Source organism: Rattus norvegicus, chromosome 1 (assembly GCF_036323735.1).
Source record: "Rattus norvegicus strain BN/NHsdMcwi chromosome 1, GRCr8, whole genome shotgun sequence".
NCBI classification, from domain to species: domain Eukaryota; kingdom Metazoa; phylum Chordata; class Mammalia; order Rodentia; family Muridae; genus Rattus; species Rattus norvegicus.
Window position 1 is genome coordinate 165,985,090 of NC_086019.1, and position 18,382 is coordinate 166,003,471.

Consider the following 18,382-nt stretch of genomic DNA (forward strand, 5'->3'; position numbering starts at 1 on the left):
GCTAGCCTGTTCTATGCAATGAGTTCCAGAACAGCCAGCGTTATATAAGACCCTGACTCAACAAAGTTAGAGCTAGATATGGTAATCTATACCTATCCAGTCCTCAAGAAGCAGAAACAGGAGGATCAGAAGTTCAGGATCATTCAGAACCACTCTGTCCCAAAAAAAGGGGAGATGAGGAGATATCATTATACAAAAGCAAGCACTAATGACTGTCAGATGTAGTGGTAGCAATCAGGTGGCAGAGGCAGGCAGACGCTGAGATGAGTTTGAGGCCTGGAAAGAGAGAAGAGAAGAGAAGAGAAGAGGAGAGGAGAGGAGAGGAGAGGAAAAGTAAAGAGGAAAGAAAAGAAAAAAGAAAAGGAAAAGAAAAAGAAAGAAAAACAAGTCAAGGCAGTCATACAGAAATAAAGAAAAGGAATTCTTATTTTTTTAAAAATGATTTATTTTTATTTATGTGTGTTGGGATTTTGCCTGCATGTATATTTGTCCAAGGATATTGGATCTCCAAGAACCAGAGTTCTAAAGAGTTGTGAGCTGCCATGTGGAGGCTGGGAATTGGACCTGGATCCTCTGGAAGAGTATCCAGTGCTCTTTCTCCAACCCCAACACTACGTTTCCTAAAATATGAGAAGTCAAACATATTGTGCCAGAAATGTCAGTAAACAAGAAGAATCTTGCCTGCCAATACTTAATGTTAAGTTATAACCATTATGAGCATAATTTATCATTAGCAAATTATCACTTCTAAGGAACTCTGATCCTAAATATATAGTTTAAAGTTAGTAGGACTATCTCTTTTGAATAAGAGCTTTAAGACTGCATTTTCAGCCTGGTCTACAGAATGGTTTTCAGGACAGCCAGGGCAATACAGAGAAACCTCGTCTCGAAAAAAAACAAACAAACAAAACAAAAATCATACCAAAACCCCCCAACCAAACAAAAAGACCGCATTCTATGTGGTATGTTTAAATATGGTTGACACAAGCCTGTCAGAACACTAGGGAAGTAGAGTCAGGAGTTTGAGGCTACCCTGGACTACGAGACTTTGCCTCAGACACACCAAAAAAAAAAAAAAGGTTTGCCTACAGTTTTGCCTTTCAAAAATATGTTGGTTGCTTAGACACTCGTAAAATAGTGTACTCTTGTCATATAAACAGCAACACCTCATAGGGCAGTTAGTGGCTGCCTTAAAGTACTATATAGAGAAATAGTCACTGGCCAGATATAGATTTACAAAGTTAACATCATCTGCTATGAGCAAAAAATGGAGGAGTAATTAAATAGTATTTCTCATTCCTGTTGCTCTAATCTCTTTGTTGTAAATGTGAGACACAGGCTAGACCAGGCATCTTCCCCCTCACCCCCCCCCCGTGCCGTGTGTGTGTGTGTGTGTGTGTGTGTGTGTGTGTGTGTGTGTGTGTGTGTTGGATACAGTGTTTCTCTGTATAGCCCTGGATGTCCTGGAACTGCTCTATTTACTGCTCTCTTCTCTAGCCTACTAAACTCAATTCTTCCAGGTTCTCCTATTTCCTGGTTTTGATCACTTGGTGGGAAAGGAGAGAAGTGAACATAGAGCGAAGAGGAGAGACACATTCAACAAACAAATATTAAACTATTAGAAGTACAAGCCCAAATAGTGCTCTACTTACTCCCAAATCCAGTTGGTTTATTTTGTGCAAATGCATTGTTCTGGGATGAGAAAAGACTGGTCCCTGTATTTGCAGTTCCAAACAAACTATTTGATGTTCCTGTTGATGTGCCAAACCCAAAACCAGTGCTTGTGGAGGTTGCTGGCTGGCTAAATGAACTGGTACCAAACAGTCCTCCTGAAGAGATGGAAGGGAAGAAAACAAGTTTCTGTAGACAAACTGCAGTCACTAAGAGAAGTTCTATGCCAGCCACATATAAACCAGGTATATGCCACACAAAATCCCTTACCTGGTTTGGTCTGTGAATTACCAAATAAGCCTCCAGTATTATTGCTAGAACCAAATGCAGATGTTCCAAATGCTCCTCCACTAGTAGTACCAAAGCCAGTATCTGAAACAGCAAAATTCAGCGTCAATAATAACTGGAAAGTTTTTTTTTTTAAAAACATTTCTTAACATCCTGCATTAAGTAGGACCACTAATGAAATTTGAAACCTTTCTCAAGGGCTGGGGATTTAGCTCAGTGGTAGAGCGCTTACGTAGGAAGCGCAAGGCCCTGGGTTCGGTCCCCAGCTCCGAAAAAAAAAAAAAGAAACCTTTCTCAAATTTCTATCTAAATTCTTATGGGACAGAAATCAAGTCAAGGCATTTTACTGTCTCCTCAGGAACATAAATTTTAAATCAAAAGGTGTGACTTAGCACTAGAGAGGATGCAGCCTAGTGGCAGAGTATTACTTAGCACGGGCCCTGAGTTTGATGCTCTAGGCCCAGAAAAGCGGAGTGAAGGTGCTCAGGGAATGGTGCTGTCCACAGTGGGTGGAAGTTCCCCCATCAATCAGGGTGGTCATAATGATCCTTCACAGATATTCTTAGATTCAATTCTAATTATGTCAAGTTATCAGTTAAAACTATGGCAGTAATCCCAGCACTAGAGAAACTGAGGCAGGAGGACTAGAAATCAGAGGCCGGCTTGAGCTACACTGAGTTAAGCCAGCTACAGTAAGTGATACCAGTTCTCAAAACAAAACAACCCAATCAACAAAAGTCAAATTCAGACATTTTCCCTTATTAGGTTCTTTTCCATAACTTACTTTGTCCAAATGTTGACGTTGTACCAAAGCCCCCTGTACCACCCCCAAAGGGGGTTCCAAATGATTTGTTAAACATCTTCAAAACGAGTGTTTGCTTCAGAAAGCTGTAAAAGAGAAGTTTTTCTTTTGAGACACCACAGAAAGTTATGTTTCAAGAAATCTACCATTCTACAAATATTAGTAGACCCATAGAAATGATAGCATGATCTTCCTATTCAATATCCTTAAACCTTGAATGATGAATATTATAAAATGTTCATTAATCTGCATGCTTCCTAAAATGACTAGTACTGAAGTGTGATAGTAATTTCTTTCTTTCTTTTTTTTCTTTTCTTTTTTTTCGGAGCTGGGGACTGAACCCAGGGCCTTGCGCTCGCTAGGCAAGCGCTGTACCACTGAGCTAAATCCCCAACCCCATGATAGTAATTTCTGATCATACCAACAACCATTCCCTCAAAATGTGTATTGAGTTGTGGGGCGATTTAATTTTTATTATGTTTAGTATGTGCTCCTCTCCAAATGCCACAGCATATGAGAAGATTTCCTTCTACCATGTGGATTCTGGGAGTTGAACTCAATTCATCAGCTTGGCAAAAAAATGACATTAGCCCAGCTTATTTAAAATTTTTACCTAATATTTGTTCTAATATCACAATACAAATCAGTACAAACAATATGCATGAAACTGTGGGTTTGCTACTCAGCACTGAACACGGTGGCACACATACAAAATCTTAGCACTTTGGAGGCGGGAGGCAAGGGGGATCAGAAATTGAAGGTCATCCTTGATACATAGTTCAAGGCCAGTCTAGGCTACATAAGATCCTGTCTCAGAACAACAAAGACAAAGAAAACAAGACATTAATTCTATGAGGACACATTTTTTTTTAACAAAAATACACCTAGGAAATTAAACGGCATATGCATCAAAAATTACAACCATATTGTTATCCCAACTATCTGAAATATTTTCCTGGCCGGGGCTGGAAAGATAGCTCAGCAGTTAAGAGCGTGTAATTACTAGCCTTAAAGTTAGTGGGTATATAATATATAGTTCATATGATCATCATTTACTTTTCAGTAATGAGATCTGTTTTAAGTTCCCTATCTTTAGCCAGATGTGGTAGCACACTGCCTATAACAGGCAGGACTGCCAGGGTCATATAGAAAAGAAACCTTGCCTCCCACACAAAAAAAAGCCAAAAGACTTGAATAGATACGATAGAGATGTTTGGGGATGGGGGTTGAGTAGGTATGTTAACAAAAAATAAAGAAATCTAAAAAAAATTGTTTCATAATTAAGTTAGTTTGGACCATGTGTCACTCAAAGATAGCAAGTGCTATCCAGTTATGTCGACTTTGCCGGGCACCTCCTTTTTTTTTTTTTTTTTTAAAAACACTGTTTTTGGCTAGTTACAGTGTTTGAAGTTATATAAAGTTTAGGTTTATAACTACCATTGTTAAGTGTCAAGAGATGTTTGATTATTACTTGCCCTTTATCATTTTTAAAAATTATTTATTAATTATAGAAGTACACTGTAGACACACCAGAAGAGGGTATCAGATCCCTTTAAAGATAGTTGTGAGCCACCATGTGGTTGCTGGGATTTGAACTCAGGACCTTTGGAAGACAGTCAGTGCTCTTAACCACTGAGCCATCTCTCCAGCCCCCCAGAAACTATATTTTTAATGTGCATGTCTTTTTTTTCTTTTTTTTTAATTAACTTGAGTATTTCTTATATACATTTCGAGTGTTATTCCCTTTCCCGGTTTCCGGGCAAACATCCCCCTCCCCCTTCCCCTTCCTTATGGGTGTTCCCCTCCCCATCCTCCCCCCGTTGTCGCCCTCCCTACCCCCTCTTTTATCACTTATTGTTATTATTGGCACATGCTAACTCTGTATGTGCAAACATACTTTGATCATATTCATATCTCTTGCCCCCACTACTTAACCTTATCTCTTCCATATCTCTACTGGTCCCCTTTTCATTTTATATATATTATATAGTATATATATATAATATATATTACATTATATATCTATATCCTTTTTTCCACTAGGTAGCCCTGGCTGTCCTAGAACTTCCTCTGTAGACCAGGCTGGCCTCCAACAGAGATCCTCCTGTCTCTCCCTCCTGGGTGCTGGGATTAAAGGTATGCACCGCTACTGCATGGCTTGTTTCCTTCCTTCCTTCCTTCCTTCCTTCCTTCCTTCCTTCCTTCCTCCCTCCCTCCCTCCCTCCCTCCCTCCCACCCTTCCTTCCTTCCTTCCTTCCTTCCTTCCTTCCTTCCTTCCTTCCTTCCTTCTTCCATTCATTTATGAATGAATGTAACAGGTTTTCTCTGTATAGCCCTGGCTGTCTCAAAAAACTGGCCTCAAACTCAGATGTCTGCCTGCCTCTGCCTAAGTGCTGGGATTAAGAGGGTGCATAATAATGCCCAGCAGCCTGGTACCTTCTTATTCATCTCCACACACAGCAATCTTGTTTATGGAACTCTGATGGCTAAGTGAGGGACATGGCAGACTTTAAAAGGTGATTAATAACAATTTTTCCTCTGTAAAATGTACCCTTACATTTTCGATGTAATTTGTGCTTTTGGTACACTAGATTCTACACTCCTTAAATTTTATAGCTCCTAACCATCAACATTTTACTTTTAGTAATCTTATCCTGATACAGACACCTATCACTCATTATCTATACATTTCACAAAGGGATTTTTAAGTAGTATAGAGTATCCTGGAAGATACCTCTCCATCTACAGAAACTCACTTATATTCCTCATGTCAACAACAATGAAAGGATGTTGTTATTAGCTGTCACTACTTTTATCATCTCTCTTTTGCAGACTAGAAAAGACCATATTTCTACATTTTACAAAGTCATAGAGGTAAGCAGAACTCAGGTTTCATCTACTTTCTAAATTTCCAAATATACTTTCAACCAATTAAAGATAGGTAATAGGGAATAAGCAAAAACATATAGTATACTAAAGAAATTCACCTGTGTTAAACCCAAGAACAAGAATGAGGGCAGCAAATACTTTTAATCTATGAAGAGATTAAAGAGTTTTAATCAAAAGCAACCTATTTTTCCTACTCCACCCCTTTTTGGAGACAGGGTCTTACTATGGGTCTCAGGTTGACCAAGAGATCTGCCAGCATCTGCCTCCCCAGTGCTGGGATTAAAGGTGAAAATTGGCATGCACACTCGACTTGCTTAGTTCTGAGAAGAATGAGCTTGTCTTATTCTCATCTATCTTTCTGAGAAAGGTCTTTTCTTTTAAAATGAGGAATGGGAGCACATGTCCGTAGGTTTAGGAGATCAAGTCATCCTCAGCTACACAGATCTTATCTCAAAACAAATCACAACATAAACAAAATTACACTGAAGCAAATCAAGATCAAAGCCAACTGGACAATCTGTCTTACTACAGAAACTGAAGTCTGGCAAACTGGGTGAATTGGAGCTTACCTATAATCCCAGCACTTAGAGGGGCAAAAGAAAGATGAACAGGAATTCAGGCTTAACCTCAGCTCAATATGAGGCTAGCCTAGGCTGAGACCCTAACACAAAACAAAAATTAGTGAATACATACAATTCTGCTCTTCAAATCATTCATTTTCCTCACTCTGCTATGTAATACCACTGACTCAATGAAAACTGTCTACTTTTTATTCTTTATTGTTGCTGCCAAACAACCCAATTCACTCTATAAAACTCAGCTTCAGTATGGTATCTTCCATAACTAGCTTCATTTAGCAATGACATTCTTCTAGACATCCATAACACAACATTCCCATCCTAATCTATGAAACACATATCTATGCAGACTTTCATTTAGGACTGGAAAACATTTCTTGTACCAGCTGCTATACTATTAGCCTTCAGCTGTCAGTCCTTTTCAGAACTGTCTCTACTGAAAACTGCCTAATTCAAGGTCATACTTTCTTCCTTTGACAGCCTAAATCAATGGCCAATGCTAGGACTCTTGATTCCAGCTTAGTGTAACTCTAAAGGGCAAGTAATTTTTTTTTTTTAATTTTTGTAGGGGGCTGGAGAGATGGCTCAGCAGTTAAGAACACTGACGGCTCTCCCAGAAGTCCTGGAGTTTAATTCCTAGCAACCACATGGTGGCTCACAACCATCTGTAATGGGATCCAATGCCCTCTTCTGGTGTGTCTGAAGACAGTGACAGTGTACTCATATAAATAAATCTTAAAAAAAAATTTGTGGGATTGGTTGATGCTTTCATCAGGTGGTTAATCCAACATCACCATACTAGAAATATAGCTTAGTGGTAGAGTGCTTTTCAGAGTATTAGGTTCAATTCTCTACTAAGAAGAAAAAGCAATACATAAAAATTAAGACAGTGTCCCACAGGTAATGTTAATTCTTGTCTATTGTCTGTAAGGTCCAAGGTTCTATTCAATCACCATGTATATTCAAATATCATTTCCTACTTTCTCAGTTCTCTTAGAGGCGATGATACAAAGAAAGTTCCCTATACGAACCTCTGAGGACTGCCCACTTCAGAATCTGCTATCAAAGGAACTCAACTTTATTCCATTTACAATGAATCTGCTAAGAAAAGGGGCAATTCTTTTTTTTTTTTGCTATTGTTTTGAAACGGTACAGCTATCAAAGGTTACTCTCAAACTGTCTATGTACTTCAGATTGACTTTGAACTGTTGATCTTCCTGCTTCTACCTCCCAAGTGTAGGGTTACAGGTGGTTGACTCTACAACATGTTATTTTGGTTTTTGAGACAGGATCACTTATAACTTATAAACTCAAACTATGTGGCCAAGAATGCCACTGAATTCTTGATCTTTCTTCCTCCATTTCCCAGGCAGTGAGACTACAGGTATATGCTAGCATATCAAATGGTAAGAAACACAAGTTATGGTGGTAGGATATGATGGAGTAAAAACAGGATAAAATGTAACCTCTTATGATAAAACAATTTATATGATATTCCCACATCTTAGATAAAATTTTCTACAAAAATTCATTTTTATCTTTATGAATTGATTTACTTACATTCCTTTTGCATAAGACATTTAAAAAGTGACCTTTAGGGGGCTGGAGAGATGGCTCAGAGGTTAAGAGCACTGTCTGCTCTTCCAGAGGTCCTGAGTTCAATTCCCAGCAACCACATGGTGGCTCACAACCATCTATAATCAGGTCTGGTGCCCTCTTCTGGCCTGCAGGTGCATACATGCAGGCAGAAAGCTGTATGATGTATACATAATAAATAAATAAATGTTTAAAAAAAAAAGTGATCTTTAATTTCAGCCTTAATTTTCCTGTGCACTTTGTGCTCCAATAATCTTCTTCTTCTTTTTTTTTTTTTTTTTTTTTTGTTTTTGGTTCTTTTTTTGGAGCTGGGGACCGAACCCAGGACCTTTGCGCTAGGCCTTTGCTAGGCAAGCGCTCTACCACTGAGCTAAATCCCCAACCCCTCCAATAATCTTCTAATTCATTACTTACACTATATAATACCGAAAAAGGATCAACACATATCAGTAATCCAACTACTAGACAGAAATATATTCTTCCAATGTCACAAAGTTTGAACTTTGGATGATGTCTTATTTTATTGTATATCTAAATTTTGTGAGCTATGTTAACAACAAAAAAATTAGTTTTCTACCTCAAAAACTTAAATAATAATAACAAACAAACCTCTGAACACTGTCAATCTGAATGACTGTGTGGGGCTTCCAATCCACTCCCAGCTTGCTACTTTCTAATTCTAGAAAGTTCTACAAATAAATGTTAATTCTTCCTTTCTTTCTACTTCACTGAATTCCTTTGCAACCAAGTCAGCAAAGAGCAGACACAGTAGGTACTTACTTGTACTTCATCTACTCGTCAACAGACTAGTAGTTACCTTCTACTTCATCTACTTGTCAACAGACTAGTAGTTACCTTCTACTTCACAAAGCACTTTTTCCTCATTCAGTCTCCATGACAGTAGTAGGAAAGGGAGGAATCACTAGCAATAGTTAATGAATTGAATAAAAGAAAACGAGTATGTCTTTGTTTGAGATCTCACTCTAATCTAGGTTGACCTGGAATTCACAGCACTCTTCCTGCTAAAGTACTGTGGCCAGGCCCCTTGTAAGCACCATGTACTTTCTGTCTTGGATGAGAAGAGACAGGAAAGGAGGCTAGGTAGAATTCCAGGAAGAATAAAGTACCTAGTCTTAACTATAACATTTGAGGCTAGCCTGGAACTCTTTATTCTACCTCTGCTTCTGAGGAGCTGGGAATTCAAGCATATCCACAATAAGCTCGAGTCAGCTATTGCTGCTTCACCTCTCTAATCCCAGCACCAGGAAGGCAGACAGATGGATCCCTTGAGTTTGAGGTCAGCCTGGTCTACAGAAGAGTTCCAGGACAGCCAGGGCAACACAGAGAAACCGGTCTCAAAAATCAGACCCCCCACCCCCACCCAACCAAAAAAAACAAAGGTCTACCTGTCTCTACACTACCACCACCAACCACAACTTTGAACTTATTATTGTTGTTGAACCTTGAAAGGTTTATTCCTATGTGTTTATGCATCATGTGTATGGACTCCCCTCAAGAGACAAAAGAGGGTGTAGGACTGGTTTGGAGCGAGAATTACAAGTAGCTCTGAGCCACCTGGCATGACTGCTGGGAACAGAACTCCAGTACTCTCAAAGAGCATCAAGTCTAACTGAACTGGTAATCCAGATTCAGCATGAAATCCTGTCTCAAAAAATAAGATGTAGAAATAACAAGGTGCTTGGTGTCACACGCCTATAATCCTCCCACTCAGGAGGCAAAGGCAAGCAGGTTCAGCTTGGTCTACATAGGCAGTTTCAGGTCAGCAAAGACAAATAGTGAGACTGTCTCAGAGAAAGAAAAAATATTCCAGAAGTAGTGGTCCATACCTTTAATCCAAGCACTCAGGAGGCAGAGGCAGGCAGACCTCAGAGACCAACCTGATCGACACAGAAAGTTCCAAGGCAGACAGGACTACACAGACACCATGTCTCAAAACAACAACAAACTCCAACCAACTAAATACATAAATTAAAAAGGGGCTAGTGTTAAAGGAGTAATTAAGAAAGCCTCTGGCCTCTATGTACACACACACACACACACACACACACACACACACACACACACACACACACACACACAAAATCTGCTGACCTCTAACAAGAGAGTCAGATGTGCAGATATCAGCAACCACTGTATCAAAGGAAGTATACCTACGTAATGAATAATGGTGATAGACATATTACAGGAGGATAAAATGTTTCCTTCACGAATAGGGAGCCTGAATTCAGACTCGATTTGAACTCAGAGATCATCTGCCTCTGCCTCCAGAATGCTGGGGATTAAAGGCTTGTGCCAGCATTGCCTGGCAACTTTAAGAATCTTTAGCTGATTAGAAAAAAAGAAAGGAAAGGAATGGAAAAGACAGACAAAAAGAAGCTGTTTTATGAAATAAAGAGCAGGGGTATAGTAGAACCCTCTTCTAGTTCAACCCTCCCAAGCAGCGTTTTAATCAGTGTAAAATCACTGTCCAAGATTAATGTCTTCAAATTGTGACCCAAACATCTATAAATTCAAAATTTATTTTTCAGTTGATCCATAGAGCCCAAACTACTTTCATAATAAAACTACAATGGCAGGCCTGGTGTAACCAATCTCAATTTCTAAGAGAGGCTAAGGCAATAAGATCACAAGTTTGAGGCCTATCTGAACTAGAGAGAGTTTAAGACAAGGCTAAGAAACTTTACACCCTAACTGAAAAAGTAAAAAGAGAGTGGGGTGAGTGGTGGCAGCACTCAGGAGGTAGAGGCAGTCAGATCTCATTTGAATTCAAAGCCAGCCTGTTCTACAGAGTGAGTTCCAGGTCAGCCAGGGCTACAGAGAGAAACTCTTCTTGGAAAACCAAAATAACAAAAAAGCGAGTGCCAAGTATGCACCAGTGAAAAAGCACTTGCTAAGCATACTCTGACCCTAGGTTCAATCCCCAATACAACAACAAAACAAAAAACTAGAACCTAAGCAGCAATCAAGGCAATGGCCCCAAACTATTAGAACAGCCATTGAGTTCTCCACTGCCAACCAGTATAAAAAATTTTCAAGGCTGGAGAGATGGCTCAGTGGTTAAGAGCACTAACTGCTCTTCCAGAGGTTCTGAGTTCAATTCCCAGCAACAATACAGTGGCTCCCAACCATCTGTAATGGGATCTGAGGTCCTCTTCTGGTGAGTCTGAAGAGAATGACTACTCTAATGACTACTGAAGAGAATGTGTACTCACATACATAAAATACCTTAAAAAAAGTTTCACTGTCATCTATGACTGTCCTTAATGAACAGTAAAAAGTATTTATAATATTCTCAACATCTTTTTACTATTCTGTGTGATTATTTTTTGAAATTTAATGAGAAGTACTCAAAAGCACTTAAATACACTAAAGCAGGGTTGAATCAAGGAAAAACACTTCTGCAATTACTTTAAAGAGCTCTTTTTTGTACGAAATACTACTACTATCTCAACAAAGGAATTTGATAAACCATGGTTAAAATTCAAAGCAAAGCTGGGTGTTGGTGGCACATGCCAGCTTTGATCCCAGCAACTGGCAGGCAGAGCTCTTTGAGTTTGAGGCAGCCTAGTTTACGGACTGAGTTACAGAACAGCCAAAATCACAGAAACTGCCTTGAAAGAAAACAAAACAAAACAGATTTGAAGCAAAAAAGTCCAGAAGTTTAGAAATTTGTCTAGGAGCTTGTCAGCTACCACCCTCCTTTTAAATTTTATATTTTTATGTGTATGGGTGCTTTGCCTGCATATACATCTGTGGGCACAGAAAAGAGTATCAGATTTCCAGGTATACAGTTATAGGTGGTTTTACCATGTAGGTGATGGGATTCAAACCCTAGTCCTCTGGATCTTAACCACAGAGCCATCTTTCCAGCATCCCTTCATTTTTAAAATATTTATTTAACATTTATGCCTGTATGTATGTGCCTGGTGCATGTGGAGGCCAGAGGAGGGCAATGCATTCCCTGAAACTAGAGTGGTTGCAAGCCACTATGTGGATGCTGGAAATCAAAGCCACCTCTTCTAGAAGAGCAGCCAGTGCTCTTAACTAGAAACCATCTCTCCCCCACTTTTAAAGATGGTTACATGAATCCCAGGCTGGGTTTCAAACTGGATATGTTGTCAAAAGATGATCTTAAACTTCTGTGCTAGTTGTTTCTATTGTCAACTTTACACAATGTAGAATCATCCGGAATGAGGAACTCTCCAGACTAGGTTAGTGTGCATTCATGACTGCAGAAAAATGTCTTGACTAATGCAGGAGGGCTCAGCTTACTGTGAATAGCAGCATCCTTATGAAGGTGGGTCTGGGCTATATAAGAAAGAGAGCTGATCGTGAGTCAGTGGTCTAGTCAGGAACAGCTTATTTCTAAGGTTTCTGTTTTGGTTCTTGTCTTAAAATTCCCTTAGCAGTGCACTGTAAACTGAAAGTGTGAGATGAACTAACTCTTGCCTCCCCAAGTCACTTTTGGTCATGGTATTTATTACAGCAACAGGAAAGTAAACCAAACTTTGATCTTCCTGCTTTGGCCTCCCAAGTGTTAGGATAAAGGTCATGTCACCAGGCCTGTTTTATGAAATTCTGGGTCTAGAATCTAGGGCTTCGTGTATACTAGGCAAACACTCCACTAATCTACACTGCCAGCCCCTAGCTTCCAAATTTATTGTTGTTTTGAGCCAGGGTCTCACTGTATCCCTGGCTGGCCCTGGAATCCATCTATATACCATCAAACTCCCCGGGACTGATATTGAAGGCCTGTGTCATCACACCAGTGATTTAACTTAATCGAGAATACTGAAATAAACCTATATAGTAACAACTGTATATATATAGTAACTGACAAATCTGATTTGTCAACATACATAATTTGGTGAACCAATAATTTCCAAATCATCAAGCTGATTGATGTTATTAAATCAGGTATAAGATACAGTACGAAAGATGAACTGATGAATGCTGGTATAACACAGAACATAGATGTAATGATATGACTTCTGAATCTGTATTATAACGAACCTTTAACAAGGCTTGAGTGTAGTGTCAATGGAGAATACAAATACCTGAAAAGGCTATTAAAATACTCCTTTCTTATAAGAATGGGTATTTTTCACAAACTTTAAAACACTTTGTCAACTGTTGCAACATAAAAGTTGACTAGTGTATCAATCTTTTATTAAGCCAGCTTTCTCACTGAATTTTAAATTATTGTACTTGTGTCTTATTTTTCAGACAGGGTCTTACTTTGTAGCTCTGGCTGGCCTTGAAATTACAGATATGCTTGCCTCTACCTCTAAAGTACTGAATTTAAAGGTATAAGTCATCATGCCCCTGATTACTATTTATTTTAAATAGCCACTTCTACTTTATTTAAATTTTTTAAATTATGTATGTGTGTATATGCACTCGAGTGCAGTGCCCATGGTGGCCAGAAAGAGATAATTGGATCCCTTTTAGCTAGAGTTACACGCAGCTGTGAGATGTCTGACATGGATGCTAGGAACTGTACTCAGGTCCTCTACAATAGCAGTAAATGCTTTTAACTGCTCAGCTATCTCTCTAGTCCCACTCCTCCCACTCCTTCCTCTAGGGTCTCTCTGTACACAGGTCTTGGCTGTCCTGGAACTCCCTCTGTAGAGCAGGGTGGCCTCAAACTCATAGAGATCTGCCTGCCTCTGCCTCCTGAGTGCGAAGATTAAAGGCGAAAGCCACCATGGCCTGGCTAATTTTTAACACAACTGAATAAAATACATAATTTTAAAAAGTTATTATTGTATGACTATTGTATTATTCTATGTCCCATCAAGTACATGTGGAGATCAAAGGTCAGTTCTGGAGTTGTTCCCTTCTTCCCATGCTCATGTGGGTTTCAGGGACTGAATTCAGGTTTCTAGGTTTATTTTTCTTATTTTTTTAAGATTTTATTTATTTTATATGTGAGTACCCTGTCACTCTCTTCAGACACACCAGAAGAGGGAATCAGATTGTGTTGCAGATGGTTGTGAGTCACCATGTGGTTGCTGGGAATTGAACTCAGGACTTCTGGAAGAGCAGTCAGTGCTCTTAACCGCTGAGCCATCTCTCCAGCCCCGGTTTCTGGGTTTATTATGGCAAACATTTTACCTGCTGAGCCATCTCACTGGCCCTGAACACCTTCAATTTTTAGAAGATTTAAGGAGTTTAGAAACCACCAAGCTTGAGAGGTACTAGCTTATACTATCACTATCTGCCCACCTCCTGTTTCACATCTTTCAATCTTCCCTACTATCTTCACCCTTACCTTGAACTTTTAATTTTAAAGACTAATTACACTTGGAGATGCTAGAACTATATAGAACCTCCTGCTTCTACTGCTTATGTCAGTAACTCTCAAATTTCCTAATGCTGTCACATTTTAATAGTTCCTTACGTTGTAGTGACACCCCCAACCATAAAATTATTTTTGTTGCTTCATTAACTGTAATCTTGCACTGTTATAAATCATAATGTAAATATTTTTGGAGACAGAGGTTGAGGAGTTGAGACCCTGTTAAGTGGCTTAAGTCTTGGGATTATAGGCATACGCCACTCTCTATGCCTGATTCATAGGATGCTGGAGATAGAACCTTGGACTTCATGAATGCTAGGCAATCAATCAATAACTAATCTATATCACCCAGCTCCATAAAGTTCTATTTTTAAAGCTATAGCTGGGACATACCTTTAATCCCAGCACTTAGAAGGCAGAGACAGGCACATCTCTGAGCTCAAGGCCAGTCTGGACAGTCAGAGCTACTGAGAAACCCAGCCTTGAAAAGCAAAAGAATCAAAGAAATGCAGCCAAGCACGTGGCACTACATATGCCTGTATTTGCAGTTTCAGTGAGTCCAGGTCAACCTGGTACAGAGTGAGACACTGTCTAAATAATTTCCAAACTAAAAATTATTCCCCAAGGGGTTGGGGATTTGGCTCAGTGGTAGAGCACTTGCCTAGCAAGCGCAAGGCCCTGGGTTCAGTCCCCAGCTCTGAAAAAAAAAAGAATAGAAAAAAAATTATTCCCCACAAAACTGAAGTATTAACTCTTTAATACTGCATGTAATTTTGAGTATCAGTATTCTGTACAACAGCTCCATTACTGTATATTTCTACAGCATCAATTTCATCAGTAAAATACAAAGGTCATAGTGTTACAAAGGTTACACAGATTACATTTAATAGCTTTTACTCCTTCCTCAAAAATCAAAGCTATTCCCTGACTTGTCTTATAGAAGAGAAAGATAATCTACCACAGAAACAAGAAGAGAACTTGACAAGTTTTTCATGGAAAGCAGAGCATGATGACACATACCACTCTGTACAAGAAAGGAAAAGGCAGAAGAAATTAGGAGTTTAAAGTCAGCCTTAGGCTACATACCACGAATATTGTCAAAAAAAAGTTTTTAGACAGTTTATGAACTAACTTTACAAGTAAAGTAAAGAAAGAGCTTTACTAAAATGTAAGCAGTGATTTCACTCAGGGATATTTTTGATAATTTCTTGACCTTGGTAGTTACAACTTGGGCAGGAATGGCTAACTGCTATCAAACAGGTAGAGGAGGAAAGAAAGCTGTTACATATTCTACAACTCACAAGAGATCCTCCAAATTAAAAAATTATCTCAATAATCTCAGCTGCTATTTCAACAGCACACCAAAGTCTCATAAAATGCTTAATATCCGGCCTCTATTAAGATTTACATAATATATATACTCATATATACATATGTATACATATATATGTATGTATGTATGTGTGTATGTATGTATGTATGTATGTATGTATGTATGTATATGGGGGTGGTGGTGAGATGGAGTTTCTGTGTGTAACAACCCTGGTTTTCCTGAAGACAGATTTGTAGACCAGGCTAGCCTCAAACTCAGAGATCACCCTGTCTCTACCTCCTGAGTGCTGGAATTCAAGGCATAGAACTTCAGAATTTTATAGTCTTTTACTAGAAATTATTCGGTATTACAATACTGATGTCCTAGACTATCACCACACAAGTAATATTATTTCCCCAAATGTGAATTTGGTGGCCTTACAAGTATAATTAGATACCTAGGAGCTAGTGGCTACAAACCAAACCAAACCAAGTATTTCAGAAGTACACAAATATCTAGCCTGTTTCCTGGAATATTTTTCAGTTTAACTTTTCTACATTTGTTCATTCACAAAATACAACTGAGTACCACCTATGAGCCACATTACCTAAACATAAAAAAATTAAGTATCTATCATTTGTTTTTTGAGAAAGAGTCTCATTATGCAGTTTTGACTGGCCTGAAACTTTCTATACAGACCAGGCTGACCTCAAAGTCCCAGAGATCCACCTCCCTGTAACTCTGGAGTGCTGAGATTAAAGGCATGCCCATCACAGCCAGCAAGAAAAAAACTAAAAACAACCCCCCAAACAACAACAAAAGCCAAAAAAAACAAAAACAAAAACAAAAACAAAAAACCCTAAAACCAAAAAGGCAAAGAAAAACCCCCTAAAATCTAATAAAAAGACAAATAGTTAATATGTAAAATGTGTGCTAGAAGCAGAGATCAGCTAAGTGCTATGGAAGCTTACAAGGGAAAGTGTGCCAGAAAAAAAAAGCTTCCCAGGTGGTGATGCTCAAACTGAGAAAATGGTATAGAAAACACCAGGTTACAACTTTAAGACTTCAGTCCTCTTCTGTGCTTTTGCATTATTTGTTTTTAGGTTTTATGGTTTATATAAACATCAAAGTTACAAGCTAATGGACATATTCATCAAACTGACAACTAACTTCATCGAATCTTAAGTATCAGATTTAATTTTATCATTGTACTTCCCAGTACCCCTAATATGGTCACCCTCATTTTTTCTCCATTTTATTGAAATGAATTCAATTATTTCTTTTATCATATGTGTTAAGTGTCTGCACTTTTGTGTATGCACTAGTTCTCTGGTTTCAATTTTCAAAACTGGTCACATTACAGGCTTGCACCACATCTATATTGGTTTTATTCCCCACGCCCCTTGGCTTTTTGAGGCAGGGTCTCTCTTTGCAGCCCTGCTGTCCTGGAACCCAGTATGTAGAGTAGGCTAGCTTTGTAATCACAGAGAACCTCATGCCTTTGCCTCTCAAGCGCTGGGATTTAAGGTGTGCACTTTCAAGGTTAAAGTCTCTTTCACTATTTTTAAAGGTTCGTTCTCAAAAGTCTATGTTAAGTCTGGTTGTGATGGCAAACACCTTTAATTACATTACCTCAGCGGTAGAGGCAGGTGGTCTCTTTTGAGTTTGTGGCAAGCCTGTTCTACATAGCGAATTCCAGGCCAATCAGGGCTTTGGAATGAGAGCTTGTCTCAAAAAAAAAAAGGGGGGGGGGGGGTTGGAGATTTAGCCCAGTGGTAGAGCGCTTGCCTAGCAAGCGCAAGGCCCTGGGTTCGGTCCCCAGCTCCGAAAAAAAAAGAAAAAGAAAAAAAAAAAAAGCAAAAATAAAAAGTCCACATCAGTACTACTAATCAAGTTACCTTATAAAAGCGAAGATGGTTGCAGCTAAACTACTGGAACTATATTGAAAACTATGTCAAATGTCTGTGTCCTTCCCCTTACCAAATAAAGAATTGCCAATATTGGAAGACTGGAACATACAGGAAGGATGGAATAGTATAAAAATTCTACTAGACCTGAGCCAAGACTCCTGGGATTTCTGAATCCTGTCTCTTACTCTACCTCCCTCCCTCCCACCTGCAAAGCCTCTGACGCAGACTGGGGGTGATTGACAATTTAAAATGCTTATGGCTACAGTAATTCAGAAATTCAATCTTTCTCACCTAGGTTTACACGGAACAAAAAGAACCCTTCATTCCACTGACCAGACAATTGTCATTGTCTTAAAAAGCCAACGCAGTTCTGACTCACTCAACCCCTCTGGTTAACCCTAGACAAAACGCGTCCTGTAGAGTGGTCCAGAAAGTGATGGGGAGACCTCAAGTCCCCTAAGGCACCACCCCGCATGGGCCAGCCTACCACGGGCTGCTCACCTCCACCCAGCGAATGAATGAGTAGCACCGGTGAGAACGAGGTTCACTCAGAGTGGGCGGTCACCCAAGACCCCCCAGCCTACGCCCCACACAGTTGGATCCCCTCCATGGGCCTCCGGAACCAGGCCACAGGGCCGCGGGCCCCGCCCCCTCACGCAGGCCCGAAGGAGCGCGCCCGGCACGAGACTGGTCGGCGAAGAGGGCCCGGGTTGTCCGGCGCAGATGCCGGTACAGAGGGGATGATCTACCTGCCCAGCCCCGTCAGCGCTCCCGACTTACAGCGGTGTGTCTGGAGTGAGAGCCCAGGTCCTTCCGTCACCCGCCGCTCACCAGAGCAGCGCGCGACCGCCAGGAAACCGTCGCCACCGCCGCCGCCACCGACCGCCGCTTCGGGCGCAGCGCGTAGAGGCCCGACTGCGTCACACGCCGTCTACCGTCAGAGGTCGGCCCCAGGCGCTCCGCCCTTGGCGGCCGGGCATTGGCAGGCCGGTCCGCCACTCGAGGCCTACCCCG

At 40.1% G+C, this 18,382-nt stretch overlaps 1 protein-coding gene across 1 annotated transcript in view; it reads right to left on the reverse strand.

Annotated features, from left to right (window-relative positions):
* The window catches only part of Nup98 (nucleoporin 98 and 96 precursor), a 96,962-nt gene extending 78,685 nt beyond the window's left edge, over nucleotides 1-18,277 (reverse strand). The window contains exons 1-4 of the mRNA NM_031074.3: nucleotides 18,149-18,277; nucleotides 2,744-2,847; nucleotides 1,942-2,043; nucleotides 1,653-1,829 (exon numbers count right to left, since the gene is read on the reverse strand). Of these exons, the coding sequence (NP_112336.2) occupies nucleotides 1,653-1,829; nucleotides 1,942-2,043; nucleotides 2,744-2,819 (355 nt within the window). The 5' untranslated portion in view covers nucleotides 2,820-2,847; nucleotides 18,149-18,277. The remainder of the gene's footprint in view (nucleotides 1-1,652; nucleotides 1,830-1,941; nucleotides 2,044-2,743; nucleotides 2,848-18,148) is intronic.
* Between the last annotated feature and the right edge of the window lie 105 nt (nucleotides 18,278-18,382).